We start from the raw sequence: 21304 nt of genomic DNA, 5'->3' as shown, positions 1-21304 counted from the left end.
TGAATAAGTACTCGGAGCTCAGCTTTGTGTGTGGTAGAGGGCTGAAGGTTTTGTCAGTGAAGTGGTTTTGTGTATTTGGTTTCGGTGCATTTATTGTCTGACAGCGAGGCATTAAAACAAATTTCATGTTACGTAATATACTAACAAGTAGAGCCAATGTGTTGGTGTCCGTATAATAATCCAGATGGTCTGTTCTGACTGTATGACCAAGAGCTCGACGCTGATGATCCTGTAGAAGTGTGATTAGACAGGAAAATGATGGATAGAGAAGTTAAAAGAAGCATCGTAACAGGGTCTGGGTCGGCACTCGTTCTGACGATCCCGTCGGAATCATATTAAGAATCCATCAGCAGAGTGAAGCAGGTCGCATACCAGAAGAGCATGCTGAGCGCTTTATCGACAAGAAAACAGCCAGATAATTCCTAACACGTCTCATGATCTGCTGCCTGATTACCGCACATGATAGATGAAGACTCAGCATAATGCTCAAGTTCCCAAACCACGTAGTTGATAAGTTACCAGATTCCGATCTACTGTGTTCTTTCTAAGACAAACTATTGATGAAGGAAACAATCAAGGGCAGAGTAGCATGTCACAAGCATGGGCATGGTTTATGCAATTCTTGTTCGGCTCGGCTATTCAGCAGTGCGTTTCGAAGCTGCAAAGCAGTGCTCTACAGTTCCCAAAGTCCACAGTGAATTACAGACAGGCCCCTGGAAGCAAACTAATGTTTTGGCCCAGAGCGGGCCTAAACTGCAAGTCACGAGCTTACAGGTTTGATGTACATACGGCATCATAACCCCTTTCTGTATTTTTGACTTGCCATCTTAGAGAAAAAATAAAATAAAAATCACAAAAATATTCAATTTCTATGAGACTGGATGTTCTACACTTTACAATTACTTCCAAACATCCTCAATACAGGTATATGCTCATATCATATTCTCTTTGTGAGCTCACTCTGAATGGTATATAAATCAGCTTGAATACAACTATACACTGAAGAATTGAAATTTCAACAGGAAATTTGCACTTCCCAAAACAAAATACAACACCGCCAGGACCTGGGAAGACGTGGCAATGAGCATATTAAATGAAGCTAATGTTAATGACCGTCGTATCTGCCTAATAATACAAGACAAAATGGGAAACAGAGTGTTTCCCTTCTTTCTTTTTTTTTTTTTTTTTTTTTTTTGATCAAAACGGTATTTCATTCATATACCACTAACGTGAATACAACCAGACATATCAAAGAAAAGTAAACAAAATAAGGCGTGTGGAACGCCATCCAACCTAGCCCAGAAAACCTCCCCGGTATGCCGGAAACAGAGTGTTTCCCTTCCATTGCCTGCACTTTGCATTAAATAAATAAATAAATGACAAAATTGCACCTTCAAATAAATGTTTATTTACTTGATGAAAGAGGTTAGCATAGCAGATCTCTTCCTTTTGCATCCCCAGTTGGAGGCCACCTGGTTTGTCTTTCTCTTACTCCCCAGATAACCTTGGCAGTTGAAAGCTCCACAGTGACACGTGACCATGGGCCCAAAGTGCACGAATCTACATAAAATAAGGATATGGACGATCCTATTATCCTCCCCATATAACAGATTTGAATAGAATATCAGATGGAAAGTTGAACAAATTCTGTTGTCAAGCGACGCAGACGATACTAATAGGTAAAATACACTCTTAATGAGACTCTCAAAGCAAATAATATACCGAATAACTTCTTTGAAAGTTGAATGTTCCCATCTAATACAGAAGTATGTAAAATACTGCATCGTCTGATATAAATGTGCAATAGTTTTTGTTGAATGTTCAGTGTTATGTGCTTGCTTCTGATATCATTGAACATAAAATATTTTTTTTTTTTTTCGTTGAAAGAAAGGGGTAGGGGGGAGGAAGGGATCAGCCCATCCCCGCGTAGCAGCCCCCACGCACTGTGCCCCCGCCTCGCCAGGACGGGTGGACACCATTTTACTCACACCCTTCCCATCCGAAGGTGAAGCTACAGGTGGAAGGAAAGCATAACCGCCAACGAGCCAACCGGGCGTGGGGCATCCAGTCCCCGAATTTAATCGACGCCCGCGCGTTTCGAACCCAAGCAACTCGGGCGGAATTATCACTCTCTTACCACCAGGCTACCACCTTGGTGGCAACACAAAATAATTCAAAAATGAGAACACATTAAAATAATACAGGTACACACTGGCATATTAATGTAATTTTCTTATATACCTTTCAAAATATATGCATATCAATTTACAGCTTATCAGTGAGGCGCCTTATGGAAGTTGTATTTGATGCAAGTTAAAACACGCAAGAGTGTATCAACAAAAGGGATTTGCATGCATAAACCAACCAGCAAATCCATAATTACTGAAGTGAGGCATGATCAAAAAGACGCAATTACTCCAAGAACCTTATACAGCACTCCATTCATCACAACACATGGGGAATATGCGGCTAAGACACAAAATCCAGGCCATTCCTTGCACAGACCAGTTTGAAACTATATATGTCCAGGCCTGGCTCAGGCCAACTAGAAAATTGTGCTATGAAATTAGGCGCATGACAGCCAAATAGAGAGCATGGAACATAATGGGCTGCTATCGACACTGAAAAATGCTTGCTTCCTTGCAAAAACAAAGTGCAAACGGCAATAAAAAAAAAGAAGAGACATTCTGCTTAGATTATTTTCCAAACCTTCTAATTTTCATAACCAAACCAGAGTACCAGACTCATTCCAGTATGTGATATCCTTTTATTAACCAATGAACTTTTACCATGGGCTATAACTCACAGCATCAAATTGAAGCAGCAAGTAATATTATAGGACTCATGCTCACTTATGACCAATGATAAAACAAGGACAGCACCTGCTACAACTATCATTGCATTGATTTATTCACCAGAAATTCAGTATGCCATAGATTTCCTCTAGATATACAACAAAACCCTTAGTTTAACTGAAATTCTGGTGAATGTCTGCTTCACAAGTAGCGATTGCTATTGGCAATCTAACAGTTCATAACAACAAAACCAAGATATACTGCTACAACAAAAAGAACAAGATACATCTACAACCCTTGTGGAAAGTACATAGAGTTATATCTAATATTTTATAACAACAAAACCAAGATACTTCTACAACCCTTGTGACTGTCCACATCTACAGACAGTTAGATTGTTGGTTGGATTTCTTAATCAATAAGTGCAGAGCTCAGATGTGCAACTAAGACCACTCTGACACCACGTGCATATTGGGCTGAAGATGATAAATACTAAATACACTATCATCTAGTCTTATAAGCAAGTGCTCAGTATACTGCAATACAACAGCATAAGCAAACAGTTTGCATCTAATAAATTTACAATATGGATATGCACCTAGTCTTATACCATCTGACATTGTCAGCAAGTTGCAAAACAAAATTATCATCTCTCTCGCATGTCATACATGTCACCATGCAGAGTATAATACATAAACATGCAACATACAACTATATAAAATCCTATATACAATATGTCTGTTTCACAAAGCCACATGGCTCCACAAATACACATATTATCTGCACCACCTTAAGCTATGAAGAATTTGAAACTCATCATCCAGAACCAGAAGTAGACAAGCAATCATCCGTACATATCACCCAGAATAGGGATAGTATCTTTAGATGGTCATTAAAGTTCAATAGGCTAAGCACTGAAATATTTCAAATGATAAAAAATGTCTCTGGTAAAATCCTAAATAGCATTGAAGGTGCATGTCTGGTTTTATTTTCCCAACCACTGAGATATTCAGAATGAGCACAGGAGTAACACAAATGGACATAATGAAGAAACTATTTATAGTGGAACTATTAGTGTGCAATTAAGGCCGAAATGGCCATAAATAGATTGCAGTGTCAGGAAGAGGAAGAAAGACAAAACTAATGTCAGCAATAACAAGTGATTTGTTAGTAAACTCATTAATGGCTAAATGCAAACCAAATAGCCAAAAGGCCCAAGGTAAGAGATATAATTTGAGTTTATTTAACATCAATATTGTACTTTTTTCTGATTATTGTACACAGAATCAATAAAAGTGACAAACATGACCAACCAAGGATCATCAGCTAAAAAGCCGTGTAAGCCATTCAGTGCTTGTAGTGGCACATATAACCAGATGTTTTACAAGGCAATTGAGGAATATCTAACTGAAAGATATAATAACATCCAGAAATAATTTGAACTTTTACATAAACTGAAAGTTAAGCAGAAGAAACCAAGAAATCGAAATAACACAATGACCAAGAAACAATCATTCATCAGGTACCTGTAATCATATGTCAGAGGCTCCCCAACTTCTATGGAACAAGAAGCAAACACACCAACACGTGTCTCCCCATCAACTTGCCTTTTTAAAAAAAAATCAGTCATAGCATGATCTGGGGAAAAATAGTTTCCTACTATATATGAAAAGCCTAAATCAATATCTCCCAAGAACTGACTAGCTTTGGAAATATTGTTAAAAAACATAACGAGCAGAAATTTCAAAGACATACCACTTCTCTAGTTTGCAGTTGGGATCACAACTGTGGTTTAAAAAACGAGAAGCATTTCCTTTAAAAGTTGCATCAATCGTGAAATCTTTACGAATCTCACACATGTAAAAATTTCGATCGCCTCGGTGTTTCATGTCCCAAAGCCTTTGCTCACACAAAGCATCATCAATAACTGAAACAGAAGAAGGAAATGAAAATGTAAATCAAATGTTTCATAAAAAAAGATGGATGTGAGCATCTGGTCTTTGTGTGCTGAAGAAGCTGTAGTGTTCTATCACTCTAAATCCAAAATTTACAATGTGTACATACCATTTTAAAGAAGCTGGACTTCACCTAATATATACACAGTAATGCATGCATGAATGAACACTACTGCAAGGAATCAACGGAAGAAAAAACCTCAGAATATAGATAGAACAATGCAAATTTCCTTCTCAACTTACCTATCATAAAGATCAAAGGTTATTTGCCAAGTCATATTATTGTGATTAGGGAAGATCTAAGAATGCTAGGCCACATAAGTCTGCAGTTAACAGACTAGCCTTGTCTTTCATATATATTGATACCAGCATCCTGCATGTTCTATATACATGGCAGGATACATGGTCTGATTTTTTTTCATAAAATATTCATGGAAATAGAAGGTTGTAATTTTCTCGTTGGAGATAAAAAATAGAAGAGGGGTGATGGCCCTTGAACTACCACTTCTTTGCTTCCCTAGTATTAATGAACAGATATGTTGGGACTCTTGTTTATTTCTCCTCTGTCTCTTAACTGCATTATGATTTCATTGAAGGCATTATTATATTAGAAAAGTCCACTTACAAAGGACATCTGGTATACAAAAAAACACTAGCCACAAAGTTTCTGTATCATAACAGTAGAGAAACATTCACTTATCAGTGCTTGATTTAGGTTGCCTAAAAACCAGTTATTTAAGCTAATTTATATAAACCAGTAGTTCATTAGTTTATATAAGTGGTAGGCTAAATCAACATGCAACTGTATAGCATTACGATGGCATACTTAAATTGCAGAAGGAAAAAGGGAAAACAAGTAAACAACGTAACAATTCATTTGTCAAAGACATCCAGATAATTATATTATGTTACATGATGAGGTACCATTAACATCTAAATATCTATTTCTAATCTTTCAAGTGAATATCCAATTCTCTACCTCCACCAAATGGAAGCATATTAAGAGGCACGGACAGATACTTTCAATAGCCCATATGTAACTCATAAAAAACCGTATTTCATTTCACTGAAAGGAAACCAAACTTTTAGACTTTGAATAACTTCAGTATGGATCTAATGCTTCAGATCCAGTGAACTTAAAGTAATTCCGTGTTTCCGTTTTTCCCATAGTGTTATTTATAAACTACAGTAAGCAACACAGACTAGAAACAGTAGAAACTGGAATGTGAACTTTAGTTTCTACGGAGGTTGATCCTCTACATGCATAGTTGCAACAGTAATTCAGTCCCGAATAACTATTCAAGAGTCCAATAACAAGATATAGATTGCAAAAGGCATTATTTAAACACCACATGAAATTAGCATTACAGTTGAGGAATTAGCACCCTATGTTCCATATAAATGTTAAGCAAGCATAATAAACATGATAAGGATGTCCATCTACCTTCTCCAATATATTCGATGACAAAATCTCCCTTTTCCATTGACTCTAATGCCACTACTCCCCATCCACAATGTTTTGTCTACAAGAGAAGAAATATGAGATATATTGCACAAAATTAATTACATGGAACAGCGAAAAAAAAAGTACAATTCAAGAGAAATCACAAAATTATAATCAGCTTCCCAATAATTTATTTGTAATATGCCTTTTAAATGATAAAACTATAAAAACCTTTTTAAGAAAAATTTTAGCAATACTAGTGTCTTTTAGCACCTAAGATTTGAAAATAAACCAAGTTTAATGAAGCTGCCTCAATCTTCATAAGGATGGCCTTGAGCATATTTATAATTTTATATGAAGCATAGTGATATTACGTAAAACCCTAGGCAGGAATCTTCCACTTAGGGTGGCATATTCACTTTGGAATCTCCTCTGAAACCCATCTGTGCACCCACTTCCTAAGCATTACTTATTAAATATTTCTTTATTCTAGCTGCTTCCCCATATCCACGCTCCTGCACCTGCTTCTAGCAACTAAGCGTGAAACCTAGACTTGAGTCCAAGTTAGTTAAAATAACTAATCTCCAAATTTAACTATGGCATACAGAAACATATAAATGTTATTTACATCCCTGATCCCGTTGTCTAACTTTCAGGCCATAGCTTGGTCTAAACTTTAAACAATTCTTTGACGGAATTCTAACACATGAAATATTTTTTTTTCATGAGATACCTAAAATACCATATTGTATAAATATGATGAACAATCTAATCCAAATTATGGCACTTGAAATAAGCATGTAAAAAACTCCTGCGGTTAGTAAATCTAAAATCTAGTTACATCATTTAAATACAAAATTACTTGTTATAAATAAAAGCATTTTAAGGTACACCTGTACAGCCTTTGTCAAAAAAAACAAGCAGTGAGAAAAAAAAATGCAAAGCATAACCAAAATTGATGAACAAAGATTGTCTGTCATGAATATAATATATGTATGTTAAGTATTTGTTATCTTAATTAACATGAATAACATATGTGTTCTTATAAGTTGATAAAACCTGCAAGCACATCATCCTGCCCCTCCCTGGTTTTACTCCACTTGTCCTAGCGAAACAAAGGTAGAAGAAAACCTTGCCACAGCCATTCTCTCTCACTGCTGGACACAAGAGAGCATTGCCTCTTGTGCATCACTTGTCAGTTCTACAACAGTCAACAATTGATTTGTTTTCTATTCCTTTCAACTTTCATTTTCACCTCTTTCTGTTCTCATCAAACCTACACAAGTTTACGACATATTGTTCTATTTTACCTTATATTGTATCCTCATCTTCTGTCTCCCTCCATGTTGCTCCTCTTCCTTCCAGTTCCTCCTTTTTCTTCTACCTTCTCTGGTTCTCTTCATCATCTCTTCCATTCTCTTTCTTTAACCAGAGTAATTGGATTGCCTCAAATAAAATATTGCTCAAGCATTTTAGTTTATCAAAAACCTACAATTACAATAACACTTCGAAGGACAATATGGTATCTTTCTAGTAATTTAAAAAAAAAAGATGGAAAAACTAGGTTAAGTTAAAGTTGCAGTATCAGAAAAATGCCCATTCACAAAGTACATGAAGTCTTGAATTCTTTGCAAAGTGGATCATTAATGAATAGTTAAATACTAGGAAAAAAAGAAAATGCAGAAAAAATGACCGGAACCATCAAAGGCAAAAACAACATGATCAACCTTTTAAAGTGCAACTCAAAAGTAGAAGTGCAGTTCGTAGCAAGAATATTTGGATCAACTACAATGGAAGTATTACATGAGAGGACTATATTTCCATCCAACTTTCAAGTATGCTTATTCAAATCCTACAAAGTCTATTTCTAAATAGAGGTATATTAGACCTACTTGATAGTCTTTTGTAGTAGCTAGATGATTTGGTTGTTAATATTCCATGAGAACTTGATTGTTCAAACTATGAGATTATAGTTGTTGATGCCCAAAAGGCATACAATTTGGTTGTTGTCATAAATAAGCATCTCTTTTCTTCAACAAGGTCCATATCCTCCTTTACCCTCTGTTTGGTACGAAGGATGGATATGCGAGGAAGGATGAACGAGGAAGAGGAAGGATGGGTATTCCATCCATCCTCCCGTATGTTTGGTGAAACATGAAAAGATGGATAGGAATAATTCCCTCCTGTAAAGGGAGGATGGATGATATTTATATGATATTTTTACTAAACTATCATTTGATAAAAAAAGTATTATTATTATTAATTTATAACACTTATTTATACTAAAGAAGTAGAGTAATATATAAACTTATAATCTTTATAATTTATAATTACATAAAAATTATATAGATATTTAATTTTAATTTGGATTAATTAAATAAATGATTTTATAAATCATATATATATGAATTTATTTATATATATTAATTATATAAATAACTAATTAATTCATAATTTAATGTAAATAGTTAATTAATTTTATATAAATAGTTAACTAAAAATAGTGAATATAAATACAAAAATAGAAGACAATTCTAATTATTTATTTATAAGAGTAAATTACAAAAACCTTCCTAAGACTAGAGGTAAATTGTATTTACGCCTAATAGTATAAAAAACCTACGCTTACCCTCCTGAGATTTATTTTTGTCCAATACTTTAACTCATAACTTAACAAAACGTTAGTCAAACAATTAACTTTTAATGGGACCCAAATGTCATGTTAGAAATTTTTTTGAAAATGACCAAAATAACCTTAGATGACCATACCGACCACTTAAGGACAAAGAAATGTACCCTCCTCACTTAGGGGCAAATTTGACTTTTCATATGAGTAAATGGATTCACTAATGCCGTTAATTTAACTAGGTGGAAGTGTAGGTTTTACAAACTATAGATGTACGTGCAACAAACGTAAATCTTAGAAAATTTTTTGTAAATTACTCTACTTATAATTATGAAAATTATGAACTAAAATTAAAACAATTAGTAATAAAATATAATAGTATAACGTTAATAGTGTAGGTGAAATAAAATATATATAAATAAAATGAATGAAAAAGTGAAGAATTGTTAGCAGTTTGCCAATAATTAATAAGAGGTAATTTTGTCGACGTAGAAATCGACCCCTGAGGTGCTCCATCCATCCTTCCCTGCATCTTTCCAATTTGGGAGGATGCAAGTTGGTCTGCATCTCTCCTTTTCATCCATCCATCCTTCCTAAGATTTGAACCAAACAATGGATGGGGGCTATCCATATTTCCAACCCCATCCATCCTCCCTCATGACACCAACTATACACAGGATTAAAGAGGGAAGTGTGGAAGCCAACGTCGGCAAAACTATCCCGACCCGCTCGCTTCGGGGTGTATCCAGTTGTAGCAGCCGCAAACCGAGACAATTCCGGCCTTCACATCGAGAAACCAACTAGGGAGAGGGAGAGGGAGAGGAAGAAGGAAAGAGAGGAAATAAGAGAGAAGGGGGGGAGGGGGGAGAGAGAGAGGATGGCGAATGTTTGGTGGAGGGTCGGGCTGGGGCACGGATGGGAGAAGGAAGGGCTTTGTGCTTCGAATCCCCTGTTTTCCTCTCCCTTCCTCCCTCTCTCTCCTGTTCTCTCTCTCCCCGCCCTCTCTGCTCTGTCAGTATGAGCCCGACACAAAATGGGATGGAGGCATACCGAATCATGCCGCCAGAAAACTAGTACAGGCCCTAGTATCGGCACAACGATCCTTGGTGGAAGCTTTTTCTATGTCAAAGGAGAGCTTGACCTCTTTGTTATATCCAAGCAACAATCCATCCTCCCTTCACTTCAACTTAAAGCATTGAAGGTACCTAATAAAATAAAATAATCTAACTACACCCATCAATTTAATAATTCAACCACCAACACTTCTTCTTATAAGATGTGAGTAAAACATCCAAGTGACAAATGTATGTTTACACATATGCATGTATACATATGTAATATGCTTGTAACTATAGTTAATGCCAATGCCGAAAAAGTTTCAAGTTACTATCATACAACTAAACGAAATTGAAATGTTTGATCCAAACAATAATATTATGCAGTCTGTGATAATAGCTGTTTAAAACTAAAAGTTAATAATATAGCTTAATAAGTAGAACTTTGGCCTCAATTGCTAAATTAGCATGAGCAATATCTCCATAAATTATGGAAACTCCAATTAAATTACTTTGAAAAACCAAAAGGATTTATAAGCTTCAACAGTAAGGTAACAATAAATATCTGGAATAACATGACCAGATTGTGAAGATAAAAGCCGATCAATATGCTATCATTTCCAAGAAATAGATGAAACAATAAGTACAAGTAATGGTGATTGGTATCATGAAAGATCTAAGTAACAAAAAAACTAAGGGGAACACGAAACTAATGGCAAAGTACACTCTACTGAGGACACAATAAACATCAATCACCCAAGTCAAGGAAAATATATGGGCAAATCTAGTTATGTTTCAAAATAGCCATCAAACATCTACACCAGGGAGGAGACTAGAAAGTTAAGATAGTCACCACTCTTGATGATAGCAATTTTCTATAAGTACCAACCAAACATAATGCATATATAAGGCAAATGCATTATGTTGATATTAATATTAAGCACACAAGCACACAACAACTTAATTGCAAACCGCTATGAGCAACTGGAGCAAACTTTTACCTTAACAATTTTTATCTTTTTCTCTTTGCGGAAGGGTCTGTTTGTGCACATATCTGAGCAATGGCAGGCCTTGGAACAGCTGACTGAGAGACCCCTGTGGGAATAATGCATCCAATATATCATCATTTAATGCTTGTCAAACACCATTTATTATTTATACCAGGATTGTAGGGTATATGCCAATCATTGGCTCATGTCCCATGTACCAATATTTACATATACAATAATTTTGCAAAACTAATGTCAGTATATAGTAGCTCCAGCTACAAGCTTGACGACACCTATGAAAAAAATTTGCATATGGAGAGGGCAAAAGGATGGCACAGCAATATTGGAAAAACTAAGGAGACATGGCTCAACCATGTCACATCAGTATCACCTATACATGTCAATGTCCTATGTAATTCAGAAATAGGTTTAAATTAGAGGAGTAGGAAAAATAGTTAAAAGAGTTTTTCAGTTTTCACACGGTAACTTTATTTTTTATATCAACTCAAAAATTTAATAGTACCCAGTTACTTGATACTAAAAATACAGGCTTGCCAAGACTATCTGGAAAGGATTAAAAATCCATATTAGGTTTTATATCATGAATCGCTGTCTTCAACTAGCCCATTTGAGACAGATTATAAATTAAATGTTGAGTCCGGTCAAAAGCATATCAAACAGCACTTTGATCATTTTGTAACCTAAAATACTGAGGAAATAGAATCACATGGAAAATGATGCATCAAATAAAACAGCACTGCAGCAGTTTATCCATTACAAAAGACATGCAGATTTTGACTATCTAAAATAACAATAAAAAAACAGTTTAAAAGTGAAAAGTTTGTCAATGCTTAACAATAATATCAATGTTTTGCAATTAAATCAATAAATATGAACAACCAATCATGACCAAAGCAGATGCCAGTACCTGCATTCACAATTTTCCTTGCATGTGGAATCAGGATTGCAAATTGTGCACCCAACACCAGTTTCTGCACCATCACGCTTCTTCTTGACTAAATAAATATCTTTCTTTGTTAAGGACACAATATAAGATCAGAGGAGACCTGTCTTTAGTAAATAAATATTAAATATAGGTAATATGCAAAACAAACTTGTTTTATTTGTTATGTGTACAACCAATTTCTGCATTTTAGAAATTTTACAAAGTTCCAAGCAGTATTCAAGATGTTATGAAGGATACTACGCCTGATATGTATGTAAGGAGATGGCTCAGTTTTGTTCTCCATAACATCTTTCACAATGGAACCAATCTTAAACTCTTCATCAACATATGGAAGTGGCAGACGGCTAAAGACTTCCTGCAAGAAAAAAGAGAACATCTGTAACACCACCCGAAAAGGCAATATCAAATAGTAAAGAAACTCCTCGAAAAATCATTTCTTTGAACTAGCTCTTCCAGCAGCTTCTGAAACTTTTTTGAGCTCCAAACTTATTATTTTTTTAATTTTTCATTCCAAATTTCTAGATCTACAGAAAGAAATTTAGGGAATCCTTCTCAAGCATAAATTTCCAATTCTGTGTGATATAAGGAATTTTATGAATTTTCACAAGACATTCAAACACTTATTGCCCAAAAAAAGGCTGAATGCTCATATATTGAGAAAACATGCAAGATCACAATATACCATGATTTTTTACAGAATATTCAAATACATCCGAAGAAGAAATCTTTGATTTATAGGATATAACCAAGTAACTAGAGCCAAGGAACCAAATGAGGAAAGTCCTGGTAAGAAATCCAGAAGAGAAAATTGTGGATGATGGTCCTAACCTCTACATCACTCGTGGGATCTGCATGCTGTTATCCAATCAAATAAATCAACCCTGTCAGCCAACCTAATCAATAAAAATAAGAATAAAAAAGCATATTTCTAGAACAGGAAAATTAAAGAAGAACAGGAACAGAATGCAAGTCATACAGAGCAGCAATCATATGTGTTAGCCAAATTTTGTATATCATGAATTTTGTGATTCAAGTATTTCACTTGAATTTCTATCAAAAAATGAGGAAGCAGTGAAAACTCATAGCAACAGGAGACAGATAAATAAGGCAATCAATCAGCAATGAACTGAGAAATATTAACTCCCAATCTGTGGATTTTTCTGTGTAGACCATGAAGTGGAAAGTTCAAATCAGGTACTCAACTTATTAGCTACAAACATAGTGACATTAATTTTCTTCCTTTTAGGTGGAAGAGAGCTTAATAAGTAAATGCAAACCAATCAACATCGGCATGAAAGCCTGTATTTCATCATTCGATGTAACTACAAGAGAAAATTAAAAAAAAAAAAGATCTAATAGTAATGGTAAAGATAAATTGCAAACTATCAGACAAGAAGAAAATGTCACTTTAACCTACTTAATATCTGCCAATCTAAAAAGCAGTAAGAATAAAACAACATAGAAAAGAACTAAACATAATCATTATGAAATTTGACCTTGACCAACCGCTGACCCAGATTATTTTTATTATTTTCAAATTTTAACATTAGCAGTGACAATGTGTTCCTTTTTTAATTTTGCAAAACATGTGTTTTTTTGAAAAAAGAACTCAGCGACAGATGGTATACAAAAAAAATAGGATCAAGCAACAGAAATGGTGCAATCCCATAAGACCAACACATTACCAACGTAAGTGAAGGGTTTATCAGTTATCGGCATATAGCAATATAAATCATGGTACACCAGTACTGAACCACAAACCAAATCCAAAAATTGCAGAAGGTTCAAGGCACATTCCATTCCTAATCCGACCATTTTCATGAGGGTAGCAAACTTATTAATGAATGGGCTCTCCTATTATAGCAAAATGAACTTATCTAATTGTTGAGGACATCAACAACACCATCTTGTTTTACTATCTCATTTTCAAATTATATGTTCGGGCAGAATGCAGTAAATCCAATGCAAGGTCAAGATATAGCAAAATGAACTTATCTAATTGTCTAAAACAAGAAATTTTGAGCTGATTTGCATATATGAAACATCTGCTAAGAGATTCCATGATTCCGCTGAGGAATGTAACCAAGCATGATCAGCAAATTTTGGAGGAAAAAAAATTAAGAGAATAGCACATCTTGTCTAATGAAGAAAAGAAGAGATCGACCTCCTTCTCAAGTCGCCAATCAGAAGGATGCCTCCAACAAACCAATGGCCCTGGTCGATCTGTTAGATAGATGATATCTTCAGGCCATGGAGCACACTTCGGATGTAATGCTATTGAACATCGTATGCAACGCCAGTAAAATTTCTGCTTGCAAATGAAACAAGCCTGTAGGAAATTGAGAATAATGAATGAGTAGTACATGCTCCAGTTAAGTACAATCAAGATATGTTGTAAAGTCATACTTCCATCAGAGAAGATTTTGGGGGGAAATCCATGAGAACAAAAGGATTTGAAATAATAAATAAAATATAAGTATTTACACATAGAGTCATAGACATATAAGAAAAAAAGGTAAATAGAAGACTGGTAAGCATTTGTATTTTTTATAATGAAACTTATGTGAGTGAGCAATATCTAGGTACAAACAAGAAGAATGCACACACTTTCATGATACATGGATGTCCATCTATATCTATCTAAACATGTAAAATTTGATTATTTTGAATTGTAATAAAGGTAACCATCAAAGTTTGCATGCCGTCATATGAGGTATGGTAAGGTAAGAGTCTACTGCAAAAAATCTTTTAGGGTATTATATAAGATTAAACTACAAAAGCATAAAACAATGTGGGTTGCAGTTACATTTAATGGAAAGAATGGAGTTTCAAAGCAGGGAAATAGCTTTACTTAAAGGTATATCTAGACCCCAAATTGTAGTTCCACTGAACATATCATGACACATCCTTCACAGATTTCTTTTTCAAATTTAGATAACAAATTATGTATAAAATAACAAATGCTACTTCATATAAGCATAACAGTCCCTTCATAATTTAAGTCTGATAAGTAACAAAGACAAACTAAGATGATAAAAAAAGAACTCATATTGTAAAACTCTAACCAAGGAACCTTGGAAATTTAAGAAAAAGGAAGAAAAGGACCCAGCAGTTCAAAACTAGAACATCTGATAAAATGTGATCATGGACAGAGATAGCAATACTTTAGAAACAAGTGGAGCTCAACGATGCCATGACAATTAAAAAGAAGGTACAATGTGAAATATAAGATCAAAGACACAAGATGAGGAAATGAGATAGAACAACAGATTCATCAGAGTAATGATATCTTCTACTTAGGAGGCACTCATGTAGCCTACCATGCCTCAAAACAAAAAGAACAATCCTCAAGAAAACCCATACTTTAGTTCCAACACCTAAGGTTTAAAATTCCGTGGGACGGGGCTGTCCCAATTTTTCCATGGAACAGGATGTGCCACCATACTGGCCCGTTTGGACACTTAGGACAAAGGATGTCCCAAGATGCATCGGGATGCCAGGACAATGGCCCGACACTTGGGATGGTACCCCATCCTGGTGTCCCTCCGGGATTGGAGTCCTTGCCAACACCAACTGAGCAAGGGAGAAGAAAGAAGAGGAATGCAAAGAAGAGGGTATTAGGCATGTTGTCTTGATAACCTAAGCCAATACTCCCTTTTCCAGCCCATAGGATGTTTTCTATAGGACCTCGTCAGAGAAAAAAGTAAAAGAAAGAGTAAATAGGACAAGGCTGATCCAAAGGGGAGAGAAAAAGAAGACATAGGGGTTGATTGAAAAGAATAATAGAAAATGAGCGACACGAAGTCTTCCCGGTAATATAAGCGCATCTAGAAGAGAGCCACGTGAGCATGAGGGGGAAAAAGAGAAGATAGAGTGGCTGTCAGTAAGCATTAAGTACTTGACTTCGATCATCATCCTTTGTATGGATGAAGACCATAGAGACCTTAGTTTGACTTAAGAGCTATCTAGTAGCCTTCAATCTAGAGAATGGTATCATTTTATTTGGTGCACTGCTTGTACATCATAGATATCATCTCACTTAAATTATCATGTGACTGGCACATGATAAATGAAGTGAGTGAGACGTACACCGCACTATAGGGACAAATGCATCAACAAATCATAGAAGAATAGTGCTAATAATGTTGGCAGAATCGGTACCGGGCACCGTACCAATTGTCCGACGGGACCAGTCAGTACGGGCCCGCATCGTGCAACGTCGGGCCCGTACCGACATAGTAAGAGTGATGGGGGAGAGGGAGAATGAGAGAGGAAAAGAGAGAGAGAGCGGGGAAGGGAGGAAGAGGGAGAGGAAGGAAGAGAGAGGCCGGTCGGGGCCGGCCGATGGAAGCCGAGGAGCTTCCATGCAGAGGAGGCGGAGGCTGGGGAGACGCGGAGGTGGGGCTCCACCTCCGGTCCCCTGTTTCGTTCAAAACAGAGGCCCGAAGGGGGGCCCTTTTATTTTTGCCTTTTTTAAGTCCGGCATGCCCCGGCCGGCCTCTCTTCCTTCTTCTTCCTCTCCCTCCCTTCCCCTCTCTCTCTCTTTTCCTCTTTTTCTTCTCCCTTTCCCCTTCCGACGACGACAAGAGGCATCTCGGTTTCAATGGCGGAACCGTCCCGGTGCGCCGCCGGTACGGCCCTGGACGCCTCGAACCAGGCGATTCGGAACGGTTCCGCAAACCTTGAGTGCTAAGCTAGCATCATCTATTAGGATCCCACACCAAGATCATGATTGGATCCTCTTTTAAGACAAATAGTAGAGGAACCTTTAAAAGTAATAATGTAAATAAAGGAGAAATAGAGATCAACAACTAGAGTTTAATATAAATTTACGCGAATGAGATCTAGAGAAAGTAGTAAACTTGTGCGACGGAAGACATTGGCTAAAAATTCTCAATCACAAGAAAATCATGTTTTATCACCTAGGGTAGCTAAAGTCATGGAATTGAGAAATTCCTTTCAGCAATAAGAGAGAAAAGCCTCTGGTTTCCTTAAGTTTTGCATCCTAGTAGAAAGGATAGTCTCTGATAGAAACAAGGTTGCCACTTACACCAGAACCCATTTCCCAATCACTAAGTACAATGACTCTCCCAAGCATTAGCAAACAGTAACTTGAGTATCTAGCTAACAACTCACAGTAACATGACAAACCAGCCAACAGCTGAAAACCAATTAAAATGACAAAAACACATAAATTCGAGATTCCTTGGCTACTTTATTATTCCAAAACCATAAAACCTATTGCCTGAAATATCCATGCTCATATAAGTGGAAGCAATGCATGTCTTACTTGATCCAGAAATTGAAATGTGATCATCGCAAGATCAAATTATTGATACATTAAGTTGACATCCACATGGTGAAGAAAGCTATCCTTCCCAACTAATTTAGTACTAAGCAATCCAAGTTGGTCCATGGTTCTTTTGATCTAGTCCTAACTTATTGAACCAATCCACAAAATCTCTGATTCAAAAATGTCTTCATTCAATCCGTTCATTTTTCCAAGCGCATTCTCCTCCAATTAAAACAACTAAGTTGTTCAATTTCTAAGCTTGTTTTTGGGTTGGTTGAGGTTTTCTAAATCAAGAAGCACTTCCATGGAAGTTCTTAAGAGATAAGCATTTTACAAGTTCAATGTTTGGTGAACACATAAAGCACAAGCACTTTTACTAATGCCGATAGAACTTACATCTAAGATGAACAGGATAGAACCTAATTTGGAAATAAATCTAGGATTAGCATCAAGTTCACCCTTTTAATAAACTTCAAGTAAAAGTTGGAGCCCTAATAAAGCTGATTTTGGATCTAAGTGTTATATTTAAGTTATAATTCAAAGCAATATCAAGACCATTTTGGAGGTCCAGCCCAAACGTTCAATCTTTTAATTGAGCAGAATTAATGGTGAGGTGGATTGAATTATTAGGATTTAGTCAATCCACTTGCATCAATGATAAGTTTGCTTTTGTGCAAGGAAAAATAATTAATTATAAGAAACATAATAGCAGATTTGAATGGGCATAAGACATGCACTAGTTTTTTCTAGCTTCTCTAAAAAGCTGCATACAAATTTCTACTTATCTAAGAAAAAAAATTTATTGGATATCACCATACAAAAATGTGTTTTCCACCTATGTTACCTGGGCACTCGATCCAACTCCAAACGCCCATATCGGATACATATCCGAATTGGATATGTATCAGACGTTGGGATACTAATGAAGTTTCGTGGTTACCACCTTTAATGATTGGTAGAGAGCTGAATTCTCCCAGAAATGAGTTTGGCCCTCCCATTTTAACATTAGGAGTATTTGTTAGTTTTAGAAATTGGTTAAGGATGTAAGTACTAAAATAACTTCGCAAAATATTATGTTTCTTATATCCTTAAGTTAATTAAGAAGTTTGAATACCTCAGTAAACAATATATTGTTAATATATTTTTAATATTTAGACAAACAAAGTATTGAAAGAAAGATGATTTAGATAGTTTGGACATGTACAACATACGCTAAGGGATGCATCAGTATAAGGAATTATTTGATATATGTAGAAGAATGAAAAGGGGTTGAGTTATACCAAAAATCATATGAAATGAAGTAATAACGAATGACTTGATATTTCAACATCTTTTGGAAAGTATAGCCCTAAATCGACCCCCAACTAGTTTAGAATTAAGGCTTAGTCGAGTTGAGCCGAGACAAAGAATATTTAAAGATATAAAAATATATAATTTAGCTTAATTAAATTTTATCTTACATATCCCCATATCTCAATTTTCCCTCTTGTCGAGTTAGACACTCAGATACCTGTCAAAATTCATGCCCATGCAACACTGGAGCGCGCATGTGTGTATGAAACTATTTTTGCTTTCAAAGATGTAAAAGAATTTTCTGGAACAACACCAAATTTGTCTATGCATCATATATTTGCACTAAACCTTTGAAAGAAAATTAACAATACCAGCTTCCAATGTATGTGTGCTTGGGGTTGTGTGTGCAGTCAAGGCAAGAGTAAAGTATTATAGCATACACAATCAAGGAAAAATAAGGCCATGATACAAGGTCTGAAATATACTAGAACCAATATTCAACATGCAAGAACCTCCTCTCTAAAGATAAGTATGCTTAAATTCTTCACACTTGGAACACCAAAGCAAGTAATTATATTCTAAAAAAATTACATGCTGAGAGCACTTGAAAGGTTTATGGTTAGGGACTCCAATTTTTTGCTTAGCACATGTCCGATGGAAAGCTTGTCGACAACCTTTAACTGAGCACTGCACTTCTCCACCAGGGTGGATACATCTTTTGCACATCTGACAACCAACCTAAAAAGAAGACTAACCAAATATAAGAAGCAGAAATAATTTTAACAGAAAAGAATTCAACCGTTGTTTTAGCATCAGAATCATCAACTATCTAGTTTGATATCACATAAAATGAATGCAAGACTACAAGCCTAAAAAAATGACTCAAATTCCCTGGTCGCATCAATTGGTCCTTCATTCAATTTTACCAGTCATCATTTTCCTTTATTGTGTACAGAAAGAGGAAAACATGACCTAATTTCATTCTATTCTTACACATTTTTTAAATTTGATCAAATAAAATGAGCATAACAGAGTTATGAGAGTGACAGTGATGATTAAAGGGAAAGGGGGAAAGCAATAGATTCTTCTCTTGATTCTCTCTGATCAGAAGTTATAGACAAACTGCTGGAAATTGGATGTCACAAAAGGTTAAACTTGGAAAAGATACTCCAGTGGGCTCTCTCAATTGTGCAAGCAAGATTGATTAGATTGGTTATATATTCACTTAAGCAGCTTTCTTGATTGTCTCTACATTAAGAACATTTTTTTTTAATTTAGTTATTTCCAGATCTTGGAAAGGCTCCCATGCAAGCAGTACGCCTAGTGACTAACTAAATTGTGAAAAGGTTTCCAATATTGCTTTGATCAGTTGATGAATACAATATTTCCAGAATGACAACTAATAACGAATATTCTCCATTCGCCCTTATTGTTATAGACACAATCGCAACGATTTTCTTTTCCTTGATAATTTATTTAAAATCCCTAAATATTTGCGAAGTCTCACAAAATTTTCTTTGTTCCTTCTCAGCAATTATCCTAATGATAACCATTTTCTGATATTCTCCAAATTTTTCCTCATTTTTCCTTCTGAAATGAACTTTCCTATACTGGCAAAAATTGCGATAATCATATTACAGACATGATAAAAACTATTCCCCAACATTACAAAACTGAAAAACCAAGAAAAGAAAGAAGACGGTCCAAGAAGGGATTTAGAAACCTTAAGAGCCAAGAAATCAAAAGAAAGGCCTACTGATTTACCAAACTTCTGAAAAGTTTCCAATAATGTTTTGATCGGTTGATGGAGAACAATTCAAGAAGGACAACTGATAAAGTTGTACCAATATTCTCCACTGCCCTATTTGTTGTGGATGACATCAAAACAACTTGATAAATTTTCACAAGCCCCGAAAATTCTAAGTCTCACAAAATTCACTATGTTCCTCCTCAGAGATTTTCCTATTGATTACTATTTTTATCCTAGGAAAATCTAGGATAAGAAGAGAACCAAAACAACCGGAACGGTTCTCGAACACCAGAAAATAAGAAAACCAGGGAAGGAAAGAAGACGGCCCAAGAAAGCATACAGAAACCCTAGAAGCAAAGCAACTTAGAGAAGGAGACTTCAAGAACTCACCAATTTCGGGGCATGGGTGAGGAAAGGCAAGACGCAATCCCTCTCGGGCACCCCAGACGCCACCTTCTTCTCCACCCAAACCCTGACGTGCTCCGCAAGCAACTTCCCGCCGCTGGCCTTCTTGCCCCCCTTCCGCTCCCTCTTCAGCACCGAGCACGTCCCGCGCGTGGAGACGGGGAACCTGAGACGGCGGCTCCACCGGCAGTCCAGGGCGTCCCCATTTAGGGTTTCTTGGCGGGAGGAGCAGGACGGATCGCAGGGCTGGGGGACGGGAAGAAGAGCAGAAGAAGAGGAGGGGGCTGAGGACAAGGGAGGGGAAGGGGGAGGGAGGAGGAGGTTGCTGAGATCCGGCATGGCCGAGAGAGAAGACAGGGGTTAGGGCATCGAGGGAGAGAGAGGGGATAGGGAGCTTTCTTTCTTTCCTTCTTTCTCTTTTTGCAGGGGGATGGTGAGAAAGAGCAGAGAGGGGGAAGACAGAAACTGGAGGGGGAACTGAATTGTGACGCGGGCGGGAAAACAGGGATACTGTGGAGCATTCAAGAAGAGCCGGGCAGGGCTGGGGGTGGGCGAAATTACGGATGGATCGCCGTCGCGGTGAGTAAATTACCAGACGGCCATCGCCGCCGCTTGTGAAACCATCGCCGACTTCAGAGGACAGGAGCGCACGAAAACACACGGAGCGGTATGTGATGTAGTGATGCGAGCTGTGGTGGAGGGTTAGAAACTATTATCTTTTTCACGGGCAAT

General features: G+C 36.5%; 1 protein-coding gene across 3 annotated transcripts; it reads right to left on the bottom strand.

Moving 5' to 3' along the window:
* Positions 1-1164: 1164 nt before the first annotated feature.
* Positions 1165-21265, bottom strand: LOC103710456 (histone-lysine N-methyltransferase ASHR3-like). 3 transcript variants are annotated; one of them, XM_088707694.2, is made up of 11 exons: positions 20558-21265; positions 19009-19155; positions 13996-14160; positions 12660-12686; positions 12069-12186; positions 11793-11892; positions 10877-10970; positions 6195-6273; positions 4551-4722; positions 4322-4402; positions 1165-1560 (listed from the first exon to the last, which is right to left on the bottom strand). In XM_088707694.2, exons 1-11 carry the CDS (start codon positions 20909-20911, stop codon positions 1410-1412), a joined length of 1488 nt encoding a protein of 495 aa, XP_088563820.2. In that variant the 5' UTR covers positions 20912-21265; the 3' UTR covers positions 1165-1409. The 3 variants fall into 3 exon arrangements, with proteins under 3 accessions (XP_088563820.2, XP_088563821.2, XP_089782404.1); XM_088707695.2 differs by lacking the exon at positions 12660-12686 and having other exon boundaries at positions 20558-21243; XM_089926278.1 differs by lacking the exon at positions 19009-19155 and having other exon boundaries at positions 20558-21057.
* Between the last annotated feature and the right edge of the window lie 39 nt (positions 21266-21304).

This window comes from Phoenix dactylifera, chromosome 11 (genome assembly GCF_051530095.1).
Source record: "Phoenix dactylifera cultivar Ajwa chromosome 11, Ajwa_hap1_PhDact_Kaust_v1.1, whole genome shotgun sequence".
Lineage (NCBI taxonomy): Eukaryota > Viridiplantae > Streptophyta > Magnoliopsida > Arecales > Arecaceae > Phoenix > Phoenix dactylifera.
The sequence above is the reverse complement of the archived record's forward strand: the minus strand, read 5'-3'. Positions and strand labels throughout refer to the sequence as shown.